Genomic DNA, 23,675 nt, shown 5'->3' on the forward strand with positions numbered 1-23,675 from the left:
CGCTGTGCGCGGCGCTAGCGCTAGGGAGTTTTAAACTCCATTCACTGGTGATTTCCGCCCCCCGCTCCCAGCTGGATAAAATCCCCGGGCTGGGAAGCACGGCCAAGCCTCACCTTCTTGTTGCGGGAGCGAAGGGGCTGTGCCCGGCCGGCTCTCCCAGGTAGGGGCTGGGTGGGCGCCCCGGGCAGGACCCAATCCCGGGGGTATGTCTCCGCAGGACCCGGTCCCAGGGGTCTCTCTCTCGAGAAGAATAGCTAAAAATATTCCTGCTTTATTTGTTTTTCCTTTCTTTCAAGGTTCACGATGTTGACAGCTGTGTTCTTGGCTGCACTCATTCTTATTACAGTACATTCGCAGGAAACTGAGGAAACCATAACATACACGGTAAGGTTTAATAGAGTTAAAGATAATTACTGCTTTGCAGGGATTCTTTGCTAAATGACCCTTAAGAAAAAAAACCGAATTTCTTGCCAATGTATAATATGCACTACGGGGGTCGTCGAGTTCGAATGTTAACCATAAAATAAGCTGTTCCTGCACTGAAACTGTTTAAAACTTGAAGTTGACAAGATTGAGCAAAATGGGCTACAAATTTGTCTGTTCTGAAAAATTTATCAATGTATTCAGCTTGAGGGACTGAACAAAATTATGAAGTTTTAATATTTTTAAATCCATTTTCATAAAGACAGAGTTCCTAGGACCTTTGAGATATATGGAATTTGACAGATAATTAGGTCAAACATTCTTCTGTGTTTTCTTATGGATATTTCAAGCTGTTTTTAACAAAATCTAAGTGCTTCCAAATTCAGAGCTCTTAATGAAGCATCTGAGTCCTGGAGTGGGCACAGGACTGTTTGTTTCTGAGCTGTTTTTGAGAAGTGGCTTTTCATGGCTTGATAAAATAGTCCAAGAATACTGGAAGTAGGTTCTTGCTTGCAAACAAGTGAGAGATTTAAAGGTCTTTTTGCAAAGCTTTTTCTTTTAAATCTGCTTGTGTTCAGTGTTTGGCTTGCATAATGCATGTCACGGAAGGAGTGGCAATTACATCGGCTTGGGCTGGGGAAAAACCCACACTTTCACATCTGATTACAGTCGTAATCCCTGCAACTTGCTTCATCTGGGTGGACCTCTGAATGTGTGCACAGACATCAGCCCAATGCCACACAAGCAGAAAATTCTGCACACATGCAAAAAGTTAGAGAATTACAGCCAAAGCCTGGGATTGTCTTATACAAGTAATCCCACTGAAGTCAGTGGGATGGCTCAAGCAAGTAAATATTGCAGAGTTGGACCTTCTTGTAGAAGTCAGGGCTTAAAGAAGCCTCAAGTGAGCATCAGGAAGTCAGTCATAAAGTACTTTAACACTGGGCTTTAAAAGCATTAGGGTTTTGAAAGCTGGGAGTACTTTTATTTAGAGGCTTGTGTGATTATTTGTTTTTCCAAGTCGCTATATAGAAGTGGAAACTGAATATCTAATTACCTTTTGAAAATCCAGGCTGAATAAAGATCCCACCCCCTTCTTTTCCAAGTTTATTACATATTTCTTTTTAAAAATCAAGTAGCATTTTCTGATATGACTACTTAATTCTGACGATAACAATTGAAAGTTTCTAGCTGCCTGTATGACCTGAGTACCTGTGCTCTGTTTTCAAAGAAGTCTTAGCATTTAGGTGTTTCAATGATCATTAGACTCCAATAATGTAAAATGAAACAAAAAAAAAGCTTAGCTTGGGCAAATTTACTCTTAGGATGCTACTGTTTCTGATGTGTATATGGTATTCAGTTAGGGCCAAATCCCTTGCTATTGTAAAAGTGCCTTCAGCTGCAGTAATAGATGGACTTGGCTCCTTGCACTTAAACAGACAGTACTTCTGTTGTGCATTAACAGGAATTGGGTGATTCAGTAAATACATGAATTAGCTGTTTTTCTTTGGGCTTGCATTTTCATAACTACAGTAACTTTGGTGTTGTCAACTCAGCATGTAGTTATTCCTTTAGAGAATGTCCACTTACCCCTCTGGAAGAAAAAGCCTTCAAAGTTACAACTTTTTTGCCATGTTTGGCAAATCACTGCTGTCACCTACAAGTGAAGCAAATATTCTCAATCCTATTGCTGAGTCAGTGTCAGCAACAAGTTCCTCAAAATAGCTTAAGAATAGTACATGGACACGTGGATCTTGGCATCAGAAGGTCAAGTTTGTCACTTCTAAGTCCCTCTGCAGCAGAGGAGTTGCAACAAGATTTAGCTTGCTTGACTGTGACTAATTACATTAGCTGACTTGAATATCTTTTTTGTATGGGGCCATTAAAGTAATATCCTGAGCAGCACAGGATATACCTACACAGCACAGTTGATTCATTGATATTTTAATATTTTAAATGTTCCAACTGGTAGCAGTGTGGTGCTTTGCCAATCAGTAACTGGAACCTCTGATTCAACTGACTGCCCTCTAGACAATTTAATGTCTTAGGGCAGAGAAATAATGAAGATGCAGGGCAGAATATTTAAAATTATTCCTGAACTTGCTAGTCTGAATAGTTGCTGAGTATAGTCTTGTTTGAATTTTGCAAAGTCTTGTGTAAATAAGTAGTCCCACTGTTATAAACTCTAACCGTTTATTGTGTGTCTCACAATATAAATTGTCCCTCCTAGACTGCAGTTCCTGGAGTCATGTGATTAAAAAGCATGTGAATGAGTTTCCAGCTGTCATGGAATCCTTCCCGTTTGCTAGAGTGCTAATGGGAGAGAGGATGAAGTACAGGGGCATAGAGGCCCCTTATCCCTCTGGCTAATGGGCCCTGGCAATGAAAGATGTTCACCTGTTGGAAGGCAGTGAATAAGGTGAAAACTCAGTAAAACATGCTGCTCTTTGCTAAGAAGATTTTCATATTGGTCAGCTGGGTCATGCCGAAGGGTTACCTATTCCAGGATTCAGGCAAGGACAGATGCTTTAAAACAGGGTATAGGAACAAGGCAAGAAGAAAGCAATGCTTTATTCACTTTGTTCCCCAGCCCAATAAAATCTGCCTGCTCACAACAAGCAATATCTTGGGGACTTCCTGAGATAGAGGCTCTCTATATATCATAGAATATTCCAAGCTGGAAGGGACCCACACTTGTTATTCTGCGCAGCAGTGCTGTGCCAATAGCCATTTTTTCTAGCTTACCAAGGTATGCAAACACTGTATTTCCCTTAGTGCCCAACTCTGAATTCATTGAAATACACTTCATTATTTTTCAAAAATAATGAATCCTGAGTAGCCTAATTTATATTTGGGGTTTTTTTCTCTACAGCAATGCACAGATGGCTATGAATGGGACCCTGTTAGGCAACGGTGCAAAGGTACAGTAAATAATTTTCAAAGATAGACTTGCCATTGGTATCCTTTAAGTATTATCATTGCACACCCCTGTTTTGGACAAGGAGGTGTGTGTGCATGTCTCATTGTGTTTGTATTAATGGCTGTTGCAGAAGGTTCGACTGTTAAAAGCATGACTTGTGTTGTTGCTAACCACAGATATTGATGAATGTGAAATAGTCCCAGATGCATGTAAAGGTGGGATGAAATGTGTTAACCACTATGGAGGATACCTCTGTCTACCCAGAACGGCGCAAATTATTGTAAATGAGCGAGAAGAAGCAGCAGCTGAATCCACTAGTGGGCGAAACAATGTCATTCGCCGGACCCCAGCTGACCCTCAGCGTGCCCCTCCAAACCCAACCCACCAAATCCAGTGTGCAGCTGGCTATGAGCAAAGTGACCACAATGTGTGCCAAGGTAAGCAAGTGCCCTCTGGTTTGCTGTTGATAGGATCAGAGTGTAGATGATAACAAACCCGATGCCTGGGAAATGACAGCTCTTGCACTGACTAGAAGGGATTGTTGCACCATTGAACTGCACATGTACACTTAAGATAGATAAATAAAATACATGCATGTTGTTGTTGTTGTTCAAGGTGACAGAACATGAAGTTTGCTGCAGCCTTACAGTCTAAGTAGAATTAATTCTGTTGTCTGTAGATCTCAAAAAGAAAATACCTTAAAGCAACTCTACTCAAGCATTTTGTGTTGTTTGAAGTACGTCTAGGAGAGACAGTGCTTTGAAAAAAGTAGGCAATACAGCACATCATAAACAATTTCTAAAGATATGCAGAAGTCTGTTTTTCAGTAAGTGAATGCTGAGTGGAGCAAAAAAAAACCACTATGAACTTTTGCTTAGAGCAGACAGCAGTGCAGAAGAATACAGTGGTTTTATCACAGGTGAGGAATATTTCTCTAGTAGTAGGAACCCAACATCTGAACAGCTTGTACTCTTCCAATCCCTGTGGAAGTAGCTCTACACTCCAGTTAGTTCTAGTTATAGCCTGACCACTCTGAAACTATGGCAATGAAGAGCTTTCATCTGAGTGTACGTACACCACACACAGTGCCAAAAATTCTCAGGGCATTAGCAATGTTAATTGTATGCATTCAGGAACCAGACTTACAAGCACTACTGTAAACTAAGGCTGTTTCATTTATTATTTTATATAAATAGTTTACTCTTCTACTTGCTGAAGTAACAAATGTTTCGTCCACTGTTTTGTTTTCTTTCATAAAAATATATTCTACTCCTTGTTCACAAACTTGCTTTCCAAGCATGTTAGTGGGATACCCATGAAAACAGAGGGCAAAACGTGACCCCATGGTTCAGCTTTTCCACTTTGTGGCCTGTAACAGTATAATCACATAAAATAGTACTTGAGTGACTATAATCAGGACAAGCTGTAACATACAGTGGTAGTTGCTTTCTCCCTGGTATTCGTGTACACAGAACATTATTTATCACTAGTAAGTAAATTCCCTGTCATTCTGAAGCACAGTAATCATCGTGGAGGATGGAGAAGTTATTTTTGTAGGCAAAGCCTCAGAGTTGCATTTCTGGCTTATGTTCAACATTTCTGTCACTCTAACTCCAGAATGTCAAGTGAAGAACCTACTGTGAGAGGTCAGTTCTGTGGTCCCCTTAACCCTGGGCCTTCACTTAGGGTTATCAAGATAAAATCAATGTCAAGGATGGAAAATTATATTTTTTCCCCTTAGTTTAACTTGGCAAAGCAGCAGCAGAGCCAGAAGCAGAATACTGGGCTCCTGGGCTTGTTCTGGTACTCCCTCCTTCAGGTGATGCTGCTGGCATTCGTCTTCGCTGGTGAAATGCAACAAACTGCTTCAACTTTAGCACATAATGATGGTTTTGTGTGATTAAAAAATGCAAGTAATGCTAGAAAATTTCCAGACGTGAACATTTCAGACATTGGAAGGAGCTGCCCAGGGAGGTGGTGGAGTCACTATCCCTGGAGGTGTTTAAGGAAAGTGCTACATCCAATCTTAGTGCTCTGGTCTAGAGGACATGGTGGTGTTAGGTTACAGGTTGGATCTCAGAGGCCTTTTCTAATCTTAATGACTCTGTGATCCCTTTTGCTACACTGGCTTTAGGAGTGTAAACTGTGGATAGTATAGGGAAGTTTAACAGCCTGTAGTACCAATACCTTGTATTCCAAATAAAGGTTGATAATTAGGCTTAACTTAGAGACTGACAACTGGTTGAGGTTTCTGTTTTGTTGAGAAGAGTGGTGATACATTACTATTACTTTACTACATGTTCCAGCTTCCTGAAACTTGCAACTAGATATTTATATTCAATTTGACCAATCTTTGGTTAATTTATAACAACAACTAACTGTTGTTATAGTATCAGAATGTTTTAACTAGAAGGCACACAAACTATGATGAAATCTTGGGCTTGACTGAATTGAGAGTTTTGCTACTAATTTCCTCATGCCAAAATTTCAATCTAAATGCAGAAAGCATGGAAATATTAAGTGTTTAAAACTGAAATGTATTGTACTGAATGAATTCCAGCTGGAAAAAGGGTAGTGGAGTGTGCTTGAAAGAAAGGATAAAAGACTGTTGGAGCACTTAAAGCATGCATTCAACTTCGTGATCTTCATGCTTTCCACTGCTGAAAATATCTTATAAAAGATAATCTCAATCAGCAATGGTCCCACTGCGGATTTATTTAATTATGGTTAAAAGACTTTGCTATGATAACTGCTCAAGGCTCCTAGGGAGTGTAACTTACAGATATAGTCACACTTAAGCTTGTTTTATTGTTTAGTAAATCAAATATGAAGTCCAGCTCCTTCTAATTGTTTGCAGATGTATGACATTTTCATTCCAGTCCAGCAGCACTAAGTATTTTATAACCAATGTGAAAGTGTGGAGACCTCTGTTTGAAACAATAACATGCTCTAAGGAGCTGAGTTACTGACATCATGCTAGAGTGTGAGGGGCCTTCTGTTTTAGCACAAATGTCCACTCCCTTTTTAAACATGGAATAGTGAGGGTATGACAGGCCAAACACACTCCTGTGGTTTCTGTGCTTGGAATAAACAGGCATAAATGACACTAGTCCTGTTGGACTTTGAGAGGCTTCAGTGATGTGCTGAGCTTCATGGTTCGATTCTCTTCTTAATCTACCGAAACATGGTCATTTGCCTGAGCTACAAAAGATATTTGGTACCTTCTTAACTTCTGACCTGAAGGAAATGAGTGACAACTCTTACAGTTATCAGTGGTGAGAGTTTTCTGTTAGTTACTAAAGACCTGCAAATGCAAGGCACAGGTGACAGGTTGACAGCCAAGCACATTGCCTTGCAGGAGACAACTCCAGGGAAATGGCAGCTGTTTTATAGGACATGCATCATTTTTATAACTACTAGTGATCGAAAACATGTTCTGGTATCACCACATTGATGTTAGAAGTGTGGGTAGCAAAATTTTCCTGGGAAATTCTTAAGATACTATATGTGAGCGGTGAGTGCCATGAAACCCCAAAAACTGATGAAAATATGAGGGGAGGTTATTCTGGAGGAAGATCTCTTAAGTGGGAAATGTACAGAGTTCTGAGTGTTGTGCTTCAACTTAAACACTTGAACTGTATCTTAAATTCTGGGTTTATGACCTTGACTAATCCCCCTGTTCTCCCCATCCCAATATAATCACTTCCCACTTCACTGTCACTCCTAAATGTGGTCACTAAGGTATATTCCCATATGTGGCACCTGCTTACACTTCCAGGAAGCCACTTGGATGTTCAGACCTGCCACTGTAAGAGTATCACTCTAATTGGGAAGAGCAAAAAACAGAGTAAGAAATATTTTTAAGCAAATTAATGAGTTAGCTAATGTTCACAGACACTTTTTGCTTGATGAGAACCATAAATAGCTGTACTCTGTGCCTGCATACAAGACTGAGTTGTATTTTACTGTGTTGTTAGGGTCTCTCTGATTTGAGTCTGCTCCTACTGCAGTCAAAAGAAAATCACCCAATTAATTCAATTTTGTCAAACCTAGTCTGCAAGAAAGTACTGGCTTTTCCTAGAATGTTAATGACACTTGAATGGAAAAATAAAAAATAAAGGTACCAAACAAAGGTACCAAATAACCTGTAAACTTGAGAAGGGAAAAGAACTTACTTTTCTTGCCTTCCTATCATGCTGGAAATGCAAGCAGTAACATAAGAGAACTTCTTTGCTCCTCAGTTAGATTAGCTTCTGATATTTTTCCAGTCTCTTTAATAACCCTCTGTGCTACTACAGCCGTAAAGAACAGGAAGGAGACAGATCGCAGTGTAAGAGATCAGTGCTTTCTCCTACAGGAGAGGCATTTTTCCAGAGAGTTCTGCTTAGACTTGGTGGATGTTGGTTGCCTTTTTTCTTCTTTGTGGAGGGAGGAAAGAAATTAGTTTTCTGTCCTGTGGTTATTTTTCCCCTGCAAAATCATTTTAGGAATCCCTTCGTTCATAGGGCTGAGGGGGGTTTTTGTTAAGTTTTCTGGCACTTTTCACTTAACTTCTTGATGAAAATACATAGCTTAATTTAGTGTGAATAAGTCAAATAAGCCTAAATATTGCATCTCTAGAGTCCTTTGTTGTTCTCCTGTTAATGAGGGGGGGACAAGGAGGAGTAGTTCATGGTGGTGGTTTCCATACAGAAACCCCTTTATGTTATATATAGATGTATATATGTCAGGGATGTGCGACTAGAATATAAAGGACATAAAAAAATGTGTAAGTGCAGGTGCCCTCAGGCTGGCCCTTTGCAGAGCCTGGGTATGCCTCTGGCAGGCTGCTCCTGGTTGGCATTTTGGCTGGGGCACAGACAGTCCCTCTAAAATGCACCTCCTAATGAGCTCCACTTACTGTACTTTGATTTGCCTCACTGAGCAGCCTTGGAACGTGCAAAGCACATCCAGTTCAGATGAAACTAAACCTGAAATGCACAGCAGGAGTGCCACTAATATGCCACAACCACTAACGAGCATTTAGGCTTCAGGACTCAAGAGAGCCTCAGAAGGGCATGGATTGGGACAGTGGAGCCTCTACTCCAACTTATGAGCTGCTCCTGTGGGTTCATGCTATTTGCCAAGATAGATATAACCTAAAATGCAGCTGTAGTAGTTTCTTAGGCTGGCCTCAGAAATGTTTTGGAGAGCTTTTTGTAACATAGTGCACCATTCCAGGTTTTCCTCCTCCTTGTAGCTAAGGAGTACTGTAAAAAATGGGCTCAGGACTACTTTTAAAGGCAGCTGAGGTATGACAAGGTCAGTTCCAGAGTTGTTCCTCTCAACATACCACTAGACCAGTTTAGTTTGAGGATAGGGTGAGGAGGGAGGCTGTGGTTGGAAAAATAAGGTTTAGTTATCTAGTTTAGGATGCCATTAGCTCATCAAAGTACTAACTCAGTTCATATGTCTGTATGTTTGCTGCAGTACTTCAGCAAGTGGAGAGCACTTGCTGCCAGCAGTAGCCACCCTGAGAGATTGACCTGGTTAGGTGTGCTATTTGACTACTAATTACTTGGAAAAGCCATAGGAATTTTGCAGGTCTGAGAGAACCCACAGAAGGATACAAGCTGACATTTTCACAGCTCTTTGAACTGATTGTTCATAGATGCCAATTAATTTCTTCTGCATTTGGATACATCATGCAGAGATCATCTTTCATCAGCCCATCCTGAACCAATTGTTCAAGTTGTTAAGCTGTAAAACTGCTGCATTTTGCTGCAAAGAGCCCTTTCTGAAACATCTCTTTAATAGCCTTGAAGGTCCAGAGGGGAGCTCACAAAAAACCCTCTTGCTTTGAGGGCCTGGTTTTGGGCATTTTGGAAATCTGGCCACTCTGAATCATCTCCCCATCTGTGCTATTTGCACAGCTGTGAGTGTCATGTCAAGACCTTGGATAGATATTCTCTGTTCCATCTGACCATTTTGCTGCGAACATCTATCACAAGCATAAACACTAGCAGCTGCTTTCCTTTCTTTAGTTACTTACTGCTTTCCCATTGTCTTGACCCCTGCAGGAATATGCTCAGTGTGTTGCAGCTAAAGATTCCTACCATTTGCTAATCATGCTAAGTGTCCTAGATGCAAGCAAGCTTCCCAAAGTTGTATACCTTAGCTTCCTGAACTGTGATTATGCAGGCAAGCAGTGGACTTCAAATTTAAGTAAACTCATTAGCAGTTCTCATGGCTCCTTGTTCCAGAAAAATGGGATTGTACAGTAGTCACATCAACTGTCATCCTTGCGGGTTTGGTTTGTTGATTTTAAAGGCTGTTTCCTTAGTAGCTCGAAGGAGGCTAATGTTTTGACAGACAAAACACAGCAAATGTACTCAGAAGGCACATGGCCTGAAGAAAGTCCAAACCTCCAGCCATCTGTCCTCCTTCAGAATTCCACTCTCTTAAGCTGGAGGTCTTTTCACAATGCAATCAGGAATAACACCAGATAGCAAAGGGGAAGAATGTGCTTATGCCTGATCCTGACTTGGCATCCCACTGTACTTGGCACCCCTTAAAAAGGCCCAGGGTATTTATTTCTCTATTTGAGGAATTCCCTGTACCTGTTGCAAACACCCAGACACAAACATCCTACAAGTCAGTAAAGGACACAGGGCATGAGAGCTGTCACCTGTTGCACTCTGTAGCATCAGAAAGCACAAAACATTGTGGCAGTAGGGCTAGTTTTGTTTCCTGGGTCAGTGCTTGCTCTCAGTGACATACATTCTGCAGCACTGCAGTGACACAGTGTCCCTAGCAGTAACAGCAGCCTGAGAGCATCCTGACAGCTGCTATTAGTACCCTTCTGGGATAATTTTATAGCAATACTATTGCCACTTGGTGGATAGATTGTTTCTCCCATATTTCCATGAAAGGATTACAGGGATGTTCTCAATGTGCTTGCTTTGAGCAGCTCTGCCATTGTTTCCTCCCAGTCTGCTGCACTGTCATTCCTCAGCCTGCTGACAAAGGCTGTGTCTTCCTGCTTGTTCCAATTGTTTCCTCAGAGCCATTTTCTCTCAACCAACACTTTTTTTCCTCCATTTTCAAACCTGACTGCTGCTTCAGATGACTTAGTATATAATGGAAATGCTCTTATCTGTGGTTTATTTTCATTCTGGAAGTCTGGGTTACCAAGTCACCTTTGCTAGAGCATTTCTAGGGTGTCTCAACATTATGGACACAGCATTTAAAGGTCCAAGACATTTTTTCATTACCCCCAAGACTGGGACACTAATTTATCAAGCAAGAACTGAACTTGAAACTGTTATTTTCCTCATTTGATTATCTTTCCAAGTTATTTTCTCGTTTTCCATGCTGGCAAAGGAAGATGATAGCTGCTGTTTCTCCTTGCCTTTCTGTGTGCCAAAACAGTCCTGCCAGAAGAGCAAAGCTCCCCACAAAGACAGCAGTGGTCTGTTTGATTCTTCCCTGTACTGCTCAGTGATGCTTGTGTTCCTCTGCATGTTCTTTACTAAGGAATCATGTCTGCTGCTCCACAGTCAAGTGCCCCAGCCTCCACCACTACATGAATTAATTCATTGTGATGTTTAGGCTTGCTGTTTTGCCATTTTCCTGCGTCAAAGACAACGGTTGTGCTACAGGACTCCACACTAGTGAGATGTTTTTGGTCTGGCAGAAACCACAATGAGAGTGTAATTTTTGAGTTCACCTTACCAGGTTGCATCTTAAACATTTCACATACTTTGTGGTGTAGTCAACTACTCTTGTACAGCACTTTGTCATGGCAACCCCTTCGTGCTGTGTCTGTGTCAGCTGAATAATAAGTTTTACCTTTTGTTCATGGCTTTAATGTAAGCTGAGCTTTGTCACCTCCTTTCGTTATATTTACGGAATATTTATTCTCTTTTTCTGTGCTGCTTTTTGAGCTACTTTTTCTGGACTATCAGCATTTATGCATGTTCTAGAATAAGTCACACAAAATTTAAGCATCCTTTAGGCTGAAGGCTTCTTATCAAAGGGAATTTTGCCACATACTTGTCAAAGTTTAGTTGCTTCTATCCACAAGACAGGAAGATCTGAACTTAGCTTGTAAGATCTCTCTGTGCCAAGAATATGTGGAATAGGTAATCAGACATATAAAGTTCATGGATAAAAAGCATGAAACTTCATAAAGATCATACCTATTTTCATCTTTAAGTTTTGTTTTCATAGCAGCCAGGAAGCAACAGTTTTGAAGATAAAGTTATTTGCCATAATTTAATAGACAGCAAAATTTAAGCTGAAAAAAACATACTAAACACACAAGAATCCTGCTTGTACCTTCTTTCATCCATATTTTAACTTTACTAAAAATACAAGAGGGATTTGCAAATTACAGAGCTCTGAAATATTTTAGCATACATGTAGTTATTATAAAATACCTTTTATGCTCATTCATGTGTGTTTTATTTGTTAATCTAAAGTCGTGTTCAGAGTTGGTTCTGTTCTAAGTAGAGTAGAGAAATGTTTAATCTTTGTTAGGTATAATTATATGGTAAAACCTGTGCAATGAAGCTGAAAAAAAGTGACTAAGAAAAGTAAGTTATAAGGCTAAGAAAAAGTTCTTCAGGCCCAGAAATTAATTAGACCTTTCCTGGCATAATATATCCTGAGTTCTTAATTAAACATCTTTAAAATTAGGTATTCAGTAGAGCCTTTTAAGTAAAATTCTTAAATGGAATAACAAAGGATTCAGTGTATGAAGGTGTATCTCCTGGGAAGAGATACTTTGGCAAGCTCTGAATCCATCTTTATTAACTCTTGATTTAAAAGTTCATGCCTTTGAGTGGACATATGTTGGCATCAGTTAAGCCTATTTCAATCAGCTTTCTTTTACAAGCTGAATTGAATCTGAAGTAAACTCTAGCCTAATGCATTACCCAGTATGAGATGATATAAGCAAATCTGACACTGCACTTGACCGTGCTTAGCCCATGCCTGAACAGATGTTCCATGTAGTTTCCTGAGTACAAACAGACCTGGTTTGAGGATTTTTATATATGCATATGCCTGCATGGATGGGATTTCTGTTAGTAGGTAACTGGGCAGAACTTGTGCAATCAAACCAGTTCAATTCCACTCTCAGATGTAACCAAAAGAAAAACTTTGAGTCAGATTGCTGTGTAAAACTGGTGCTTAGACAAAGATTTAAGCTGGGGTTTCAAGAATTAAAATTTGCAAGAATTAAAGAAATCCAGGGAGGAAAAAAGACAACATCTTATGGAATGAAAAAATACTGTGATGCCAGAAAAACAGAAATATGGACAATCAATAACTGCATATCTGTTAGCATTAACAATTTAAAAAGAAACCCTTACCAATACTGCAACAGTTGCCTGTTGTTTGACATAGTTAGAATTGGGCAATGCAAAGACCTTTGATAGGTAGCAATTTTCTGTGTGGTTTTAATGAGGTTGCCAATAAGCTAACATTTAATATCAGATTTGCACAGAGGAAAAGAATAAAACATGGCAAAGTGAGAAGAAATTTAAGGGTGATTTTAGCTGACTTGACCTAGCTTGTACAACTGTCTTGATCAGAAACATAGAAAATACAATCTCTTCTTTGTCTAGACTTACTCCATGGAGAATTTTGAATATCTGGGCTGCATTAAAAAACAGGTGGGATTAAATAGACATTTAGAAGCAACAAATACAGTTAGTACTTGGAGAAGGTTCATCTAAGTTGTTAAACATAGCATCATGTCAAGAAATAGATACCTTTGTTGAGTGTCTTAAAAATAGTTACTGAGTTCTGCATCAATTTGGAAATGATTTTGCTTTGCTCCTGCATTACCAGATATTACTTGTACTTTTATATCTTGTAGTATTTAAAGCACTTTCTTCCAGATGAATTTGTTCTCAAGGGACTTCCTTATCAGGAGTAAGTTCTGCACAGAACTTTGAGTTGGTAAAGGTGAACTGAGTAAAACAAGGTGTTGCCTGTCACACCTGGGGTGAGTGAAAAGCAGGACTATTTCCCTAGGCAGTGAGGAGTTAGCACACAGACACCTCAGAAATAAGAAGTGCTATGGAGCACCCACTGCTCTGCCCCCATACACTGTGGATGACACCTGACATCAGTCCTCCCAGAAGCTGTTGGAGACTGTATCAGGAAACTCTGCAGAATCCAAAAGTAAGGGTAAATAAAAACATGTTTTCTGATGTCATTCTGCTTATATGTACTGTGCATCCAGACCATCCTTGGTCTTAGCTGGCTTAATTTGAAGCATCAAGTCTGATTTTCCTCTCACCAGTAACTTCTTGTGTGTTACTGGAGTGGAAAAGAAGTTCAGAATGGTTGCAGTACCCCAAGATATTATAGGCCCAGCAGTACCTAGTGCAGAAAGCATTGCATGGGCAGATAAAAATGATAGGCTTAAATCAACAGAATTGAGCACCTTCTGGGTTGGCAGTATTTGCAGGAGCAGAACATTACAGCTCAGACAAACCTGAGGGGGAAGAGAGCTATAACCACACTCCTGATAGCATTTGTGCACTTCACAAGTTGGAATATTCATCCATTTTCCCTATTGGAAACAGTGTAGCCATTGTTTAAAAAATCCATAAAATATATTCTTAAATTCTAATCTATCACTCATCATGTGGACAATTGTGATTTTTGGGGAGGGGGCTGTGGTGTGTGTTCCAAGACAGAGTACTCCTCTATCAGAAATTGTAGTGCTATATGCCTATAAAAGGGAAAATTCCCCTTTTCTAGAAGATGTTTTTACAAGAAGGTTGCTTCGTTATGTATTTAAATCCAACCATTCTCTCCATTATGGTTACACTCCCAAGTGCAGTATCCACTGTTCAGAGAATCTCTTCCTTACTATGTATGCAGATTTATAAGGCTCTAGGCACCTTTGAAATAAATTGAAAGCACAGCCATGTAATACAGCCAAAACCCAAACCTAGCCAAGGAGATCCACCCAGCAACACCCTCGAACACCCTCGGCTCTTCCCCTAAGCACACTTTTAGAGCACTAGTCTTGATCTTGTCTCTGCTTTCTCCACCCTCCTGAAAGCTTCCTGGGGGATTCCCCAGCTTGGAGAAGCCGGAGCTGTGCGAGGGGCAGTTTGGGATGCGAGAACAATTCACTTGCTTCATTTTCTTACCTACCAAACAGCTCAGCAGCTGCTTGCAGTGCTGCTCAGCCCAGGGCAAGGGCAATACTGCAGAACAGGAGCTGCTTGCAGCAGAAGAAACAACAGTTTGGGGATGAGGAGATGTTTTAACAGCAGAGAAAAGAGAGAAGTGTGGCAAACTCATACAGAAATAATGAAAAGGATGGAGCAGGCAAGTTTGCAACTGCTGTTTCCTGCAACAATTCACATCTTCATTTATGATGCAGAAATGTGGTATACCTGAAGGACCCCAGAAAAGGAAATGCTTCCTGAACTCACTATGGTATATGACTGAGGCCAACAGTTTAAGAATTTAATTAAAATAAGGTCTGGACATTTGAAACAGTGAGATCAACAGTAAAAATCCAACAACTTTTGAAAGGGTTAACAAACCTAATTTATGCTTGAGGCAATCTTTAATTGTTAGTTGTTTTATTGAGGTTAATTGTTGAAGAGCACATTAGTGATATCTGTGCCTTTTTGAGGTATCTCATTTCGGGCACACGTAGTCTGTTAAGTTTTTCATCTTTTTGGGTCCAGTGACTGTTACCCATGGATTGAGCACAAAGCCCATTCCCTAAACTCTGACTAATCAGTCTGGACATCAGGTGTTCAGCACCATAATGGAACCTCTCCCTGTCTACAAGCTGCAGAAGGTTGAGACTTTTGGGTAGTTTTGTTGAAAATTAAAACCATTGGGAAATTCAGACACAAGTTTGTGTAATTCTGACAAAGTGATGTATAAATAACCCAGTCTGATTGTTAGTTGTCAAATGCAATTTAATACATTTATTTACCAGAAAGAAATCAGGTTTTAATATCAGAACATTTTCATCAGTTTGCTATTGCAAGGAAGAACATGCAATATTGAAATTCAGTGATGTCATACTGCCACAGCTTTCAGGGGCCTTACAAGGCTCCATTCTCCTGAGCAACGTGTGCATGCAGGAAGGAGCTCTGAACACTTCCATGCCTTAACTAGCACATACTTCACACACCACTGCTGCTGCGTTCAGTGGTGTGTTTGGGACAAAAGCAGCAGCAGCAGCTCATATCATTCTTCGCATTTGATTCTTTGTTTAAGTATCTGTCATGTCCAACCTAGCCAAAAAGTGGCCTCAGCACATTCTGGCACTAGATGCTGTGGGAGCCCCGGGGGCTCCATTCACATGCCTCATGTGTGACCAAGCAGGGGCTCAGGAGCCATTGCACAGCGCCTGGTCCTCAGGGTGGAGTCACGCTCCTGCAACAGTTCTGAGCAGTAGGCTGAAAGCAAAATCTTAAAGAGACCAAAGGGACCAATGGGATTTTCACATACTCAGTGGCCATTCAGGGGGTTCAGCCAGAAAGAACAATCCTAAGTATCTAAAAATATGAAAACCAGCAAAAAGGCAACTCAAAAAGAAGTTTTTTTATTTGGCTGTACCATTCCAAGCAGGACATCCGTTGGATTAGCTTGAGACTATCTTTGTAGATGCTCATTCAATACACCAACTCACACGCACTCAGCTTCATGCCATAAACTTACAGAACTGCCTCTGTCACACAAATTCAGCTTTAAGACAGCATTACTGTCCCATTGGGATGCAGTTGGGATGGGCTGGATAGACAACAGCCCTTAAAAACTGGAATGATAATATGCAGGTTTTTCCATTCCTATCATTTGTCCTTAATTTGAAAAATTAAATGCTTATGTCCCACTGTTAACTATTCTTAGCACTAATTTCACAATTTAGCCCAGTGATGGCCAAATGGTTTCTTTACAGTTCTTTTTCTCTCAGTTCACAGCTGGGCTGAATTTGTTTAGTTTGGTGCTTAGGTTGCATTAAAAAACAGTTTTCTAATAGCCTCCATAAATGTTTTAATCAGAAACCTCAACTGGAAAGTCCTGCGTGAAGAACACTAAAATCTCAGAGGAAAGAAAGGTAGTAGAGTTCTCTATGCTGGTTAATTAATAGCTTAGAGTATATTTACAGCATCATAGAATAATTCAGGTGAGAAGGGACCTCAGGAAGTCTCCAGTCCAACATCCCACTCAGCTCTGAGATCAGACCACATTCATCAGGCCCTCAGACCATGGAGGTTTCTCCAGTCAGGTCTTGAAAACCACTGTGGATGGAGAGCACTCAGGCTTTGTGGGCAACCTGTTCTAAGTCTCAACTGCCCTAAAAGGTTATCCCATATATCCAGAACTCCTCCTTTCAATTCACCTGCTTGGGTTTCACCTTCTGTTTCTTACTGTACTTGTCAGAACTGAAAGTTTTATAAAACTCTGCTGTATTTATGGGAAAATATGGTTTGTTTTCTTACAAAAGGTGAAGGTGAGGTAGTGTTTTCCATAAGTGAAAGTAGCAAATTCTGGGCAGCCCTGAGTGTGAGTGAAAATATTTTCCTGGGGAGCAGACTAGCTAGTGAGAAGCTGAATGTTATCCCCAACCTCCCATGACCCAATTCTTGCTACAAGTGAATCTATGTAGCTTTTTCAGTTCCAATTTTAAAAAAAATCAAAATGTATCCACAAGGCAAAATGGTGAAATTTTAAAAATTCAAAGCTCTGAACTCTGAATAAACACAGATATTTATCACAGCTAGTGCCCACCAAACTTCTCCAAGTACTGAAAGTGTATCAAGACTGATTTTAATAAGCAAAACCACAATTTATACTTTGATATTAAGACACATTTAGTTGTGCCCCAGCATTTAAAGCACATGCTTGGATCCCAGCAATTTCCCTGACATCTTTGCACATACTCCAATTTACACAATTACTTCCTGCTGCTGTCAATCAGTCCTTCACCTTGTTGCTAGGATCTTTTACTTTAAAAACCCTCACTAAAAACTTGCCAGAGCAAGCCTGCAATGCCAGGCACAGGCTGATCCTACTCATGGGTGGGTAGGAAATGCTTGAGAGTATGGGAGGGAGTAGCCTTGATGTGAAGGAACAGGGCTGTTTACTCAGCTTGCAGCTACATTGCTCGGACAGAGCTTTCAGACCATTCTGCTGAATCTCTCAACTTGTCTCACACCTAGCAATACTGCCCCTGTTAGGTATTCTTCACATAAGTCTTGTTTCTGTTTAATCCCTTATTCTCTCTTCCTCTTTTCTTAAGGTGGCAACAAATGCCAAAATCTGACTGAAAGCAGCAATTCACAGTGACCCTGAATAAATTACTGTACCATTAGCAATGCCAGTTTCAAAATGTTAATGAAATAAAGCTGCTCCTTTAAGAAACCAGAGATTTGACAGTTTGTGATTTATGGTGACAGAATTGTGAATGGTTTACAGTGCCAGATGAAACAAAATCGTCACTTTTACTAACTGGATACTTCATGCCATTTGTCTAAGAAGTGATGCCTGGCTTGGCTAAAATAGTCGTCTCCTCAGTATCCTCTCTATAAAGTCTTATCCCTTCTAGGAACTGAATTTCAAAATTGTTAGTGATCTGCAAACCAGATAAGTTCTTCCCTTATGAGGAGCAGATTGATGCAGTGGACACGGCTGATTTGGGACAGAGTGACACGTAGCTGTGCATCCCCAGAGATCTTCCATGAACCTCTCAGATTCCTTTTCTGGGTCAGCAGGATTTGCTCTCTACCGCTGGACATTTTGGGCAAGCACATGTACATGTAATAAGTATGAAGCCTTATGGGGTAAATAAAAAGTACTGCACAAATAAGACTAATAATAAATCAAGCCCAAGAATTTTAGGGCAATATGCAGAATTAACCTCTTTACTGAACCTTCTGTAGATAAGAGATCATTGTTCTTTGCTTTGAAAAGATTTTTGTTATTAATATGTATTAAGCCCTACTTATCTATTATGCTTTGCTTCCTTTTTATTTTCCTTTCATTGAAAATGAGACCTAACTCCTTATAAATCATTTGGACTTGATCCTAAAACACACTGTACACTTCCCAGTCCTTTTGAAAATAATAGGATACAAGAACTTACATTACTTAGTTTCATTTCTCTGAGGTGTTTTTGAACCTCTGAAATCAGCTCAGAATATGCTATGTGGTTATTAGCTGAGATACTGTATTTCTTTTCTTTCATATTGATCTTTTTGCCTCTCCATGAAATTTCCAAAGCAAACTAGGTGTCTGTTAGATCCTAAATAAGTTTAGATATAGATCTGTTAGAATTTGAAGTTGATTAGCTTGGGAGAAGCCTGAATGTTGCAAACAGTGGTTTGGGTTAATCAAGCTAACAAATAAGAGTCACATGAATAATAAAAGGATTGATAAATTATTTTTAAAAGTATTCAAAACACTTTAGCTTCAGAATTTTAAGATTAATTTTAATAAATTCTCCCCCTTATCCTATTGGTAAGCAATTAATGTGCTTGTAGATTTTTACTTTTTCTCCACTACAACCAGACCATCTTACTAATACTCAGGTATGTACCTCCTTGCTTTATTTTCAATTCTATTCTTTGCCCTTGGCAATAATTAGTTTGATGTAATTAGCCTCCCCTAGATTAATCTTCTGCCAGTGCATCTCTTGCCTCACCAGTTCTTGGAAGATAGCACATCCATGAAGAAAGAACCACCAGTCAGTTTTTTCCTGCCATCCAGCAGCTGAATGAGCATGGCACGGACTTGACCTGCTCTGCTGGAATTGAATCCATCTGGAAGGCATTTGAGGCAGCAAGGCATCTATGAAAACCTTAAGTATGACTGACAGCTTCTTCCTACAGCTTTGATGAAAGTCTAAATTGAGAAGTCTCTTCTCCCATCCTGCAAAAATTTATGAGCAAAGTATATTTTGACCAATACTGGCCTGTGTTCAGCAGCATATGAGGCCCTTATGTTTCCCTGTGGACTTAAGCTCATTAGTTAACCTCTGCAGTGATCATGGAAAGGCTAGATTAGATGTTAATCAAACATTTATGACTGTATACTTAGAGCTGGAGACAGCAGGGCAATGCCAAGCAATGTCCTGATGATGTTCTGGGCATCCATCAGAAATGCTGAGATGCAGACAGGCGACATGTCCTTGGCACTTAGCTCATACACGATTTGCAAGAGAATATATATGTGGGACCTTGTGCCTTTTAAAGAAGGGAGTGGAACAGGTGGAAAACAAAGCAAAATACCTTCAGAAAAAAAAAGATGAAGGAAGGTCCACAATGTTTTCTTTTCAGGAAGGATGGCTAAAGCTTCCCACTCACCTTTCTTCCTGGGACCAGCAGTGAGAGAAATATCTCATGCCACAAAGTATTAAAAAACTTGACCAGTGAATGCATCAGGGTCTGTTCCTTGCCTTCCCCATGTTACAAAGCCAAATCCTTTTATTTATGCAGGTCTCTGGAGGCAAAAAGCTCGGTTTGTATGGGCATCAGTACTAATGATTGTCCCACAGATCCATGCTGCTGTGTTTTCCAATGCCTGCCAGCAACGCAGAGCCACAGGACTATCCTGACATGGAGCAGTTGCTCACACCAGTGTTCCCCCTCCTTGGAGGGCCAAAATGGTTCATTTCTCTATGTCCTTGGCTCTGCTGCCTACTTAACATCAACACGTTCTGGGGAGTGCTCACACTTTGTCACAACCACGAACAGTTTCAAAACCAACAATTTTCTTTCATTTGGTTGTAAATTACACTTTGAGGAGTTTCATCAACTTGCATGGAGTAGAAAGCATTGTCAGAGGAGCTTCTTGTCCTTTCACGACCACCTTGGAAAAGCTGACTTTCTCAGCAAGCTGTGTTTTGACAAAGTGTGTTTCTCTTCCAGTGCTCACTTACCTGTGTTCCGTACATTTTAAGATCATCTCGAGGCTTGCACAAGGCTGTATCTATTTTAGATTGTTTTTATTGGCAACTACCATGTACCCACGTGAACAAAATTACAGAGCCCACACAACTTTTGTACAGAGTTCCTTCAGCCACAGTTTCTCTGTGGGTTTCATTTGGCAGAAGTGGCATCAAGCAGAAGTCATTCCCTCAGCTTCTGATGTAAACTAAAATACACCTTATAAATAGAAAATACAAGGCACTAAGAGAGCAGTGCCTTTGGGCATTCAGCCACCTTTGGGCTATGGGAAAAATTCAGTTAGATATGATTCATAAATATAATGAATAGGCTGCCATAAACTCACCTTGTTCCTCTCAAATAAAGGCACATCCTCTGCCTTGAAAAATTAGAAGGGCAGAACACAGAGGAACAGGAAAGAAAAAACAGGAGAAAAGTAAGAGTGGGAGATTTAAGGGGGAGAAAGAAAAATGAGGGCTTGAGTTGTCAGAGTGGAAAGTATAATTCTGAAGACCATCAAACAATGTGTGGAGTAAAACAAAGGGGTATTGTTAGGCACTGTATCCCTCTGTGCTCCACTTCTCATGAGGTCCAGCTTTAACTTTACAAAGCTCAGTGTAGGACATTTCAGAAAGCAGTTGGTTTGTTCTACTAAACTCTAGTTTAGTTGAAGGCTCCTATTGATTACAGCTGGAGCTGGATCAAGCTCGAGCTGACAGTGTTCTCCTGGCAGACTCTGGTTTGTAAATACCTTTCATCTCATCCAGCAGTGATAATGATGTGCTTAGATGATGTGGCAGCAATTATTTATCTGCTGTGTTGGGTTTTCTCCCTCACACTCGCCAAGGACCATACAGTCAGCCCATGGAGAGAGATGCTTACATTTTTACAGTTCTATTAAATCTTTCTGCTGCTTCTGAAGAAATTCTAACAGTTCTATAGTAATTCAAGGAGTCATTTCTTTCTTCACTCTCACTGACAAATTTGGAAGCTAAGGGCCCTATTCCACCATATTTAGCAAGTTTAAACATGCCACAAATAGCCTTGTTATCTGATAGCACACCCCAAAGGAAAACCCCCTCAAAACCTCCCTTTTCCCAGGTTTCTGAGCATCCTGACTACTAACCAAAGATGCAGCAGGAAAATGCAGGCAGGTAGGCCTTGATTACTCTCTGAATAGATTTACACACTTGCTTAATACCATGGAAATACTGAAAAATAAAGCATGGATCTTGTCAAATGTAAGAACTGAGCAAATAAGGAGCATTAGAAACAGCACTAACAGCAAATAGAGCTTAAGTATCTACTGCCAAGTCAGTGAGAGATCCCACGTCCTGCCTGGCAATCACTCCAAATACATCCCTTCTCCCACTTCATGTGACCTTTTCAGGTCAGCAGTGTTGTGTGTTAGTTTAATATTTTAAAACTGGAACTTTACTGGTATTTGGCCTACTTTTTTTCTATTTATTTTCTAAACAAATGATAGTCACTCCCTCCTCAAACTAACCTTTTAAGCTTCGCCAGAAGTCTGTGAAGATCACAAGGTATAAAAAAAAAGAAAAAGAAATCACATGCTCAGGCAAACAAAGCAGGTTGCTGCATTTCCCCATCCCTCCAGCCCTGCAGCAGGCTTCAGGAGTACTCTGCTTACTCTAGGAAACACTGCTGAAATCTCATTTTCAGTGCAAAGTGCCAGGATTATGGTAGCACAGAATCTACTCTGAGGCAAACCCATGTAACTTCCCAGCCAAACACCAGGGAAAAAAATAAAAGAGAAAAGCTGTCCCAATTGCTACTTCTACATGATTGCTTAAAGGCAGATCCTCAGCCTGAGAGCAGAGCCCATGACAGTTTTAAGGCAAAGTAATTTTGGAAGAAAAAATAGCTCTCTCTTCCCAAGGAAACTTCTGGTTTTTAAAATGTTCATTTTTATTTATTACTGACTCATTGAAAGAACAAACTAGTTTTTGGTGTCTTTTTTCTTTTTTTTTGTTCCCAAACACAGAAAAAAAATCCTGTGGCTAAACCCCAGAAAAATCTCATAGTGGGGCCAAAAATAATAATAATTTTCAGTTTTAAGAATTTTTTTGTCAGGTTTTTGAAAGAACAACAAATACTTCCCAAGCACCACTCCAGCTTACAATCTTCACTACACTGCTCACCCTCAGCTTATTTCAGTTACCCTTCTTGTCCATCCCCCCTTCGCCCACAGCCCACCATGACTTCTCTTGGGCTCCTCTCTTGCTTTTGCCACATTCATTTTTCTTCCTTAATAATTGTCCCTATCATTTTTTTATTTTACCTTCAAATAATTGATTTCTTTCTCCCTGGTGCCTCTGCCTCACTTTTGATCCTGCCTGGCTTTGCCTCTTGTATCTATTCTCTTTCTAACAACAAATGTTGAAAACTTCATTGTCCTCTTCATGTTAAGAATTACATGGAAAATTGAATTTTCCACTTTTGTTCAAATGGAGAGCCAACAAATGGGAATTGAAGCAAGACAGGCAAAAAAACCTTAATAAGATACAGTTTCTGATGGTTTTATACTGTGTAACACCTCTTGTTTGTAGCAGTCAAATTTAGATTGCCACAGAAGTCTTAACTTTTACACATCCGTTTTATTTCACTTGAACTGTGCAACCTGAACATTGTGTTTTTCTATCCCAGCTCTTCTAGTCCCCTCCCATCCCTAGAGTGTATTTTGGACCAAATCAACTGATATGTCTTTTTTTAAGTACTATTTCCATAATTTGCTTTTATTCTTCTATCATTCAAAAGTTGTAGAAGGTGTGAAAGCAAATGTCTTTTAACCATTCCTGTTTCATGAGGTAAAATGCAACCAGTTATACTTGAAACAAGTTTTAGATACGTTTCTTCAAAACAAGGCATCTGTGGGTATGTACAGCAACATGCTAAAAGTATCATATAACCATGTAGGAAAAATTCATAACTAAATAATTCCTTCAAAGGCATTTCTAAAGTTGGAACAACATCAGGAATCTGCTTATTTACGTAGGGAGCTGTGGAGATTGCAGCATGTTGGTACTGCCAACAGATAGGATGATTAGTGCTAAAAACAATATCATCATTTAGATAAGCCTTCTCCTCCTGATAGCTGCTATTGAACTCGACTTGAACTTAAGTGTTTTCAGCTTAGAAACTAGTTGTAACTCCTAAAATGGCTCATTCAGCCTGCAAAAGTTGAAGGGGAATAAGATTGTATCTCAGAGGTCTTTTCGTCCTTGATTGATTTTTGAAGTGTGGTCTGAACACATTTTTTGGGTGGACATTTGCGTTTCCTTTGCAGAGATCCAGCAGTTGCTGGTGTAAGTGCTGCGGAAAGGCTCGCAGAGAATTAATGAGGGATTCTTCAACTTCCTAATTAAAAACCACAATCAGTTTTCAGGCTCTTC

The 23,675-nt window shown here is 40.1% G+C and overlaps 1 protein-coding gene across 1 annotated transcript in view; it reads left to right on the top strand.

Moving 5' to 3' along the window:
* Positions 1-303: 303 nt before the first annotated feature.
* The window catches only part of LOC103806842 (EGF-containing fibulin-like extracellular matrix protein 1), a gene marked incomplete at its 3' end in the record, with an annotated part of 36,721 nt that continues 13,349 nt past the window's right edge, over positions 304-23,675 (top strand). Inside the window, exons 1-3 of the mRNA XM_009079551.1 lie at positions 304-384; positions 3,296-3,344; positions 3,520-3,780. Of these exons, the coding sequence (XP_009077799.1) occupies positions 304-384; positions 3,296-3,344; positions 3,520-3,780 (391 nt within the window). The remainder of the gene's footprint in view (positions 385-3,295; positions 3,345-3,519; positions 3,781-23,675) is intronic.

The sequence above is a fragment of the Acanthisitta chloris genome, unplaced genomic scaffold (assembly GCF_000695815.1).
Source record: "Acanthisitta chloris isolate BGI_N310 unplaced genomic scaffold, ASM69581v1 scaffold44427, whole genome shotgun sequence".
NCBI lineage: Eukaryota > Metazoa > Chordata > Aves > Passeriformes > Acanthisittidae > Acanthisitta > Acanthisitta chloris.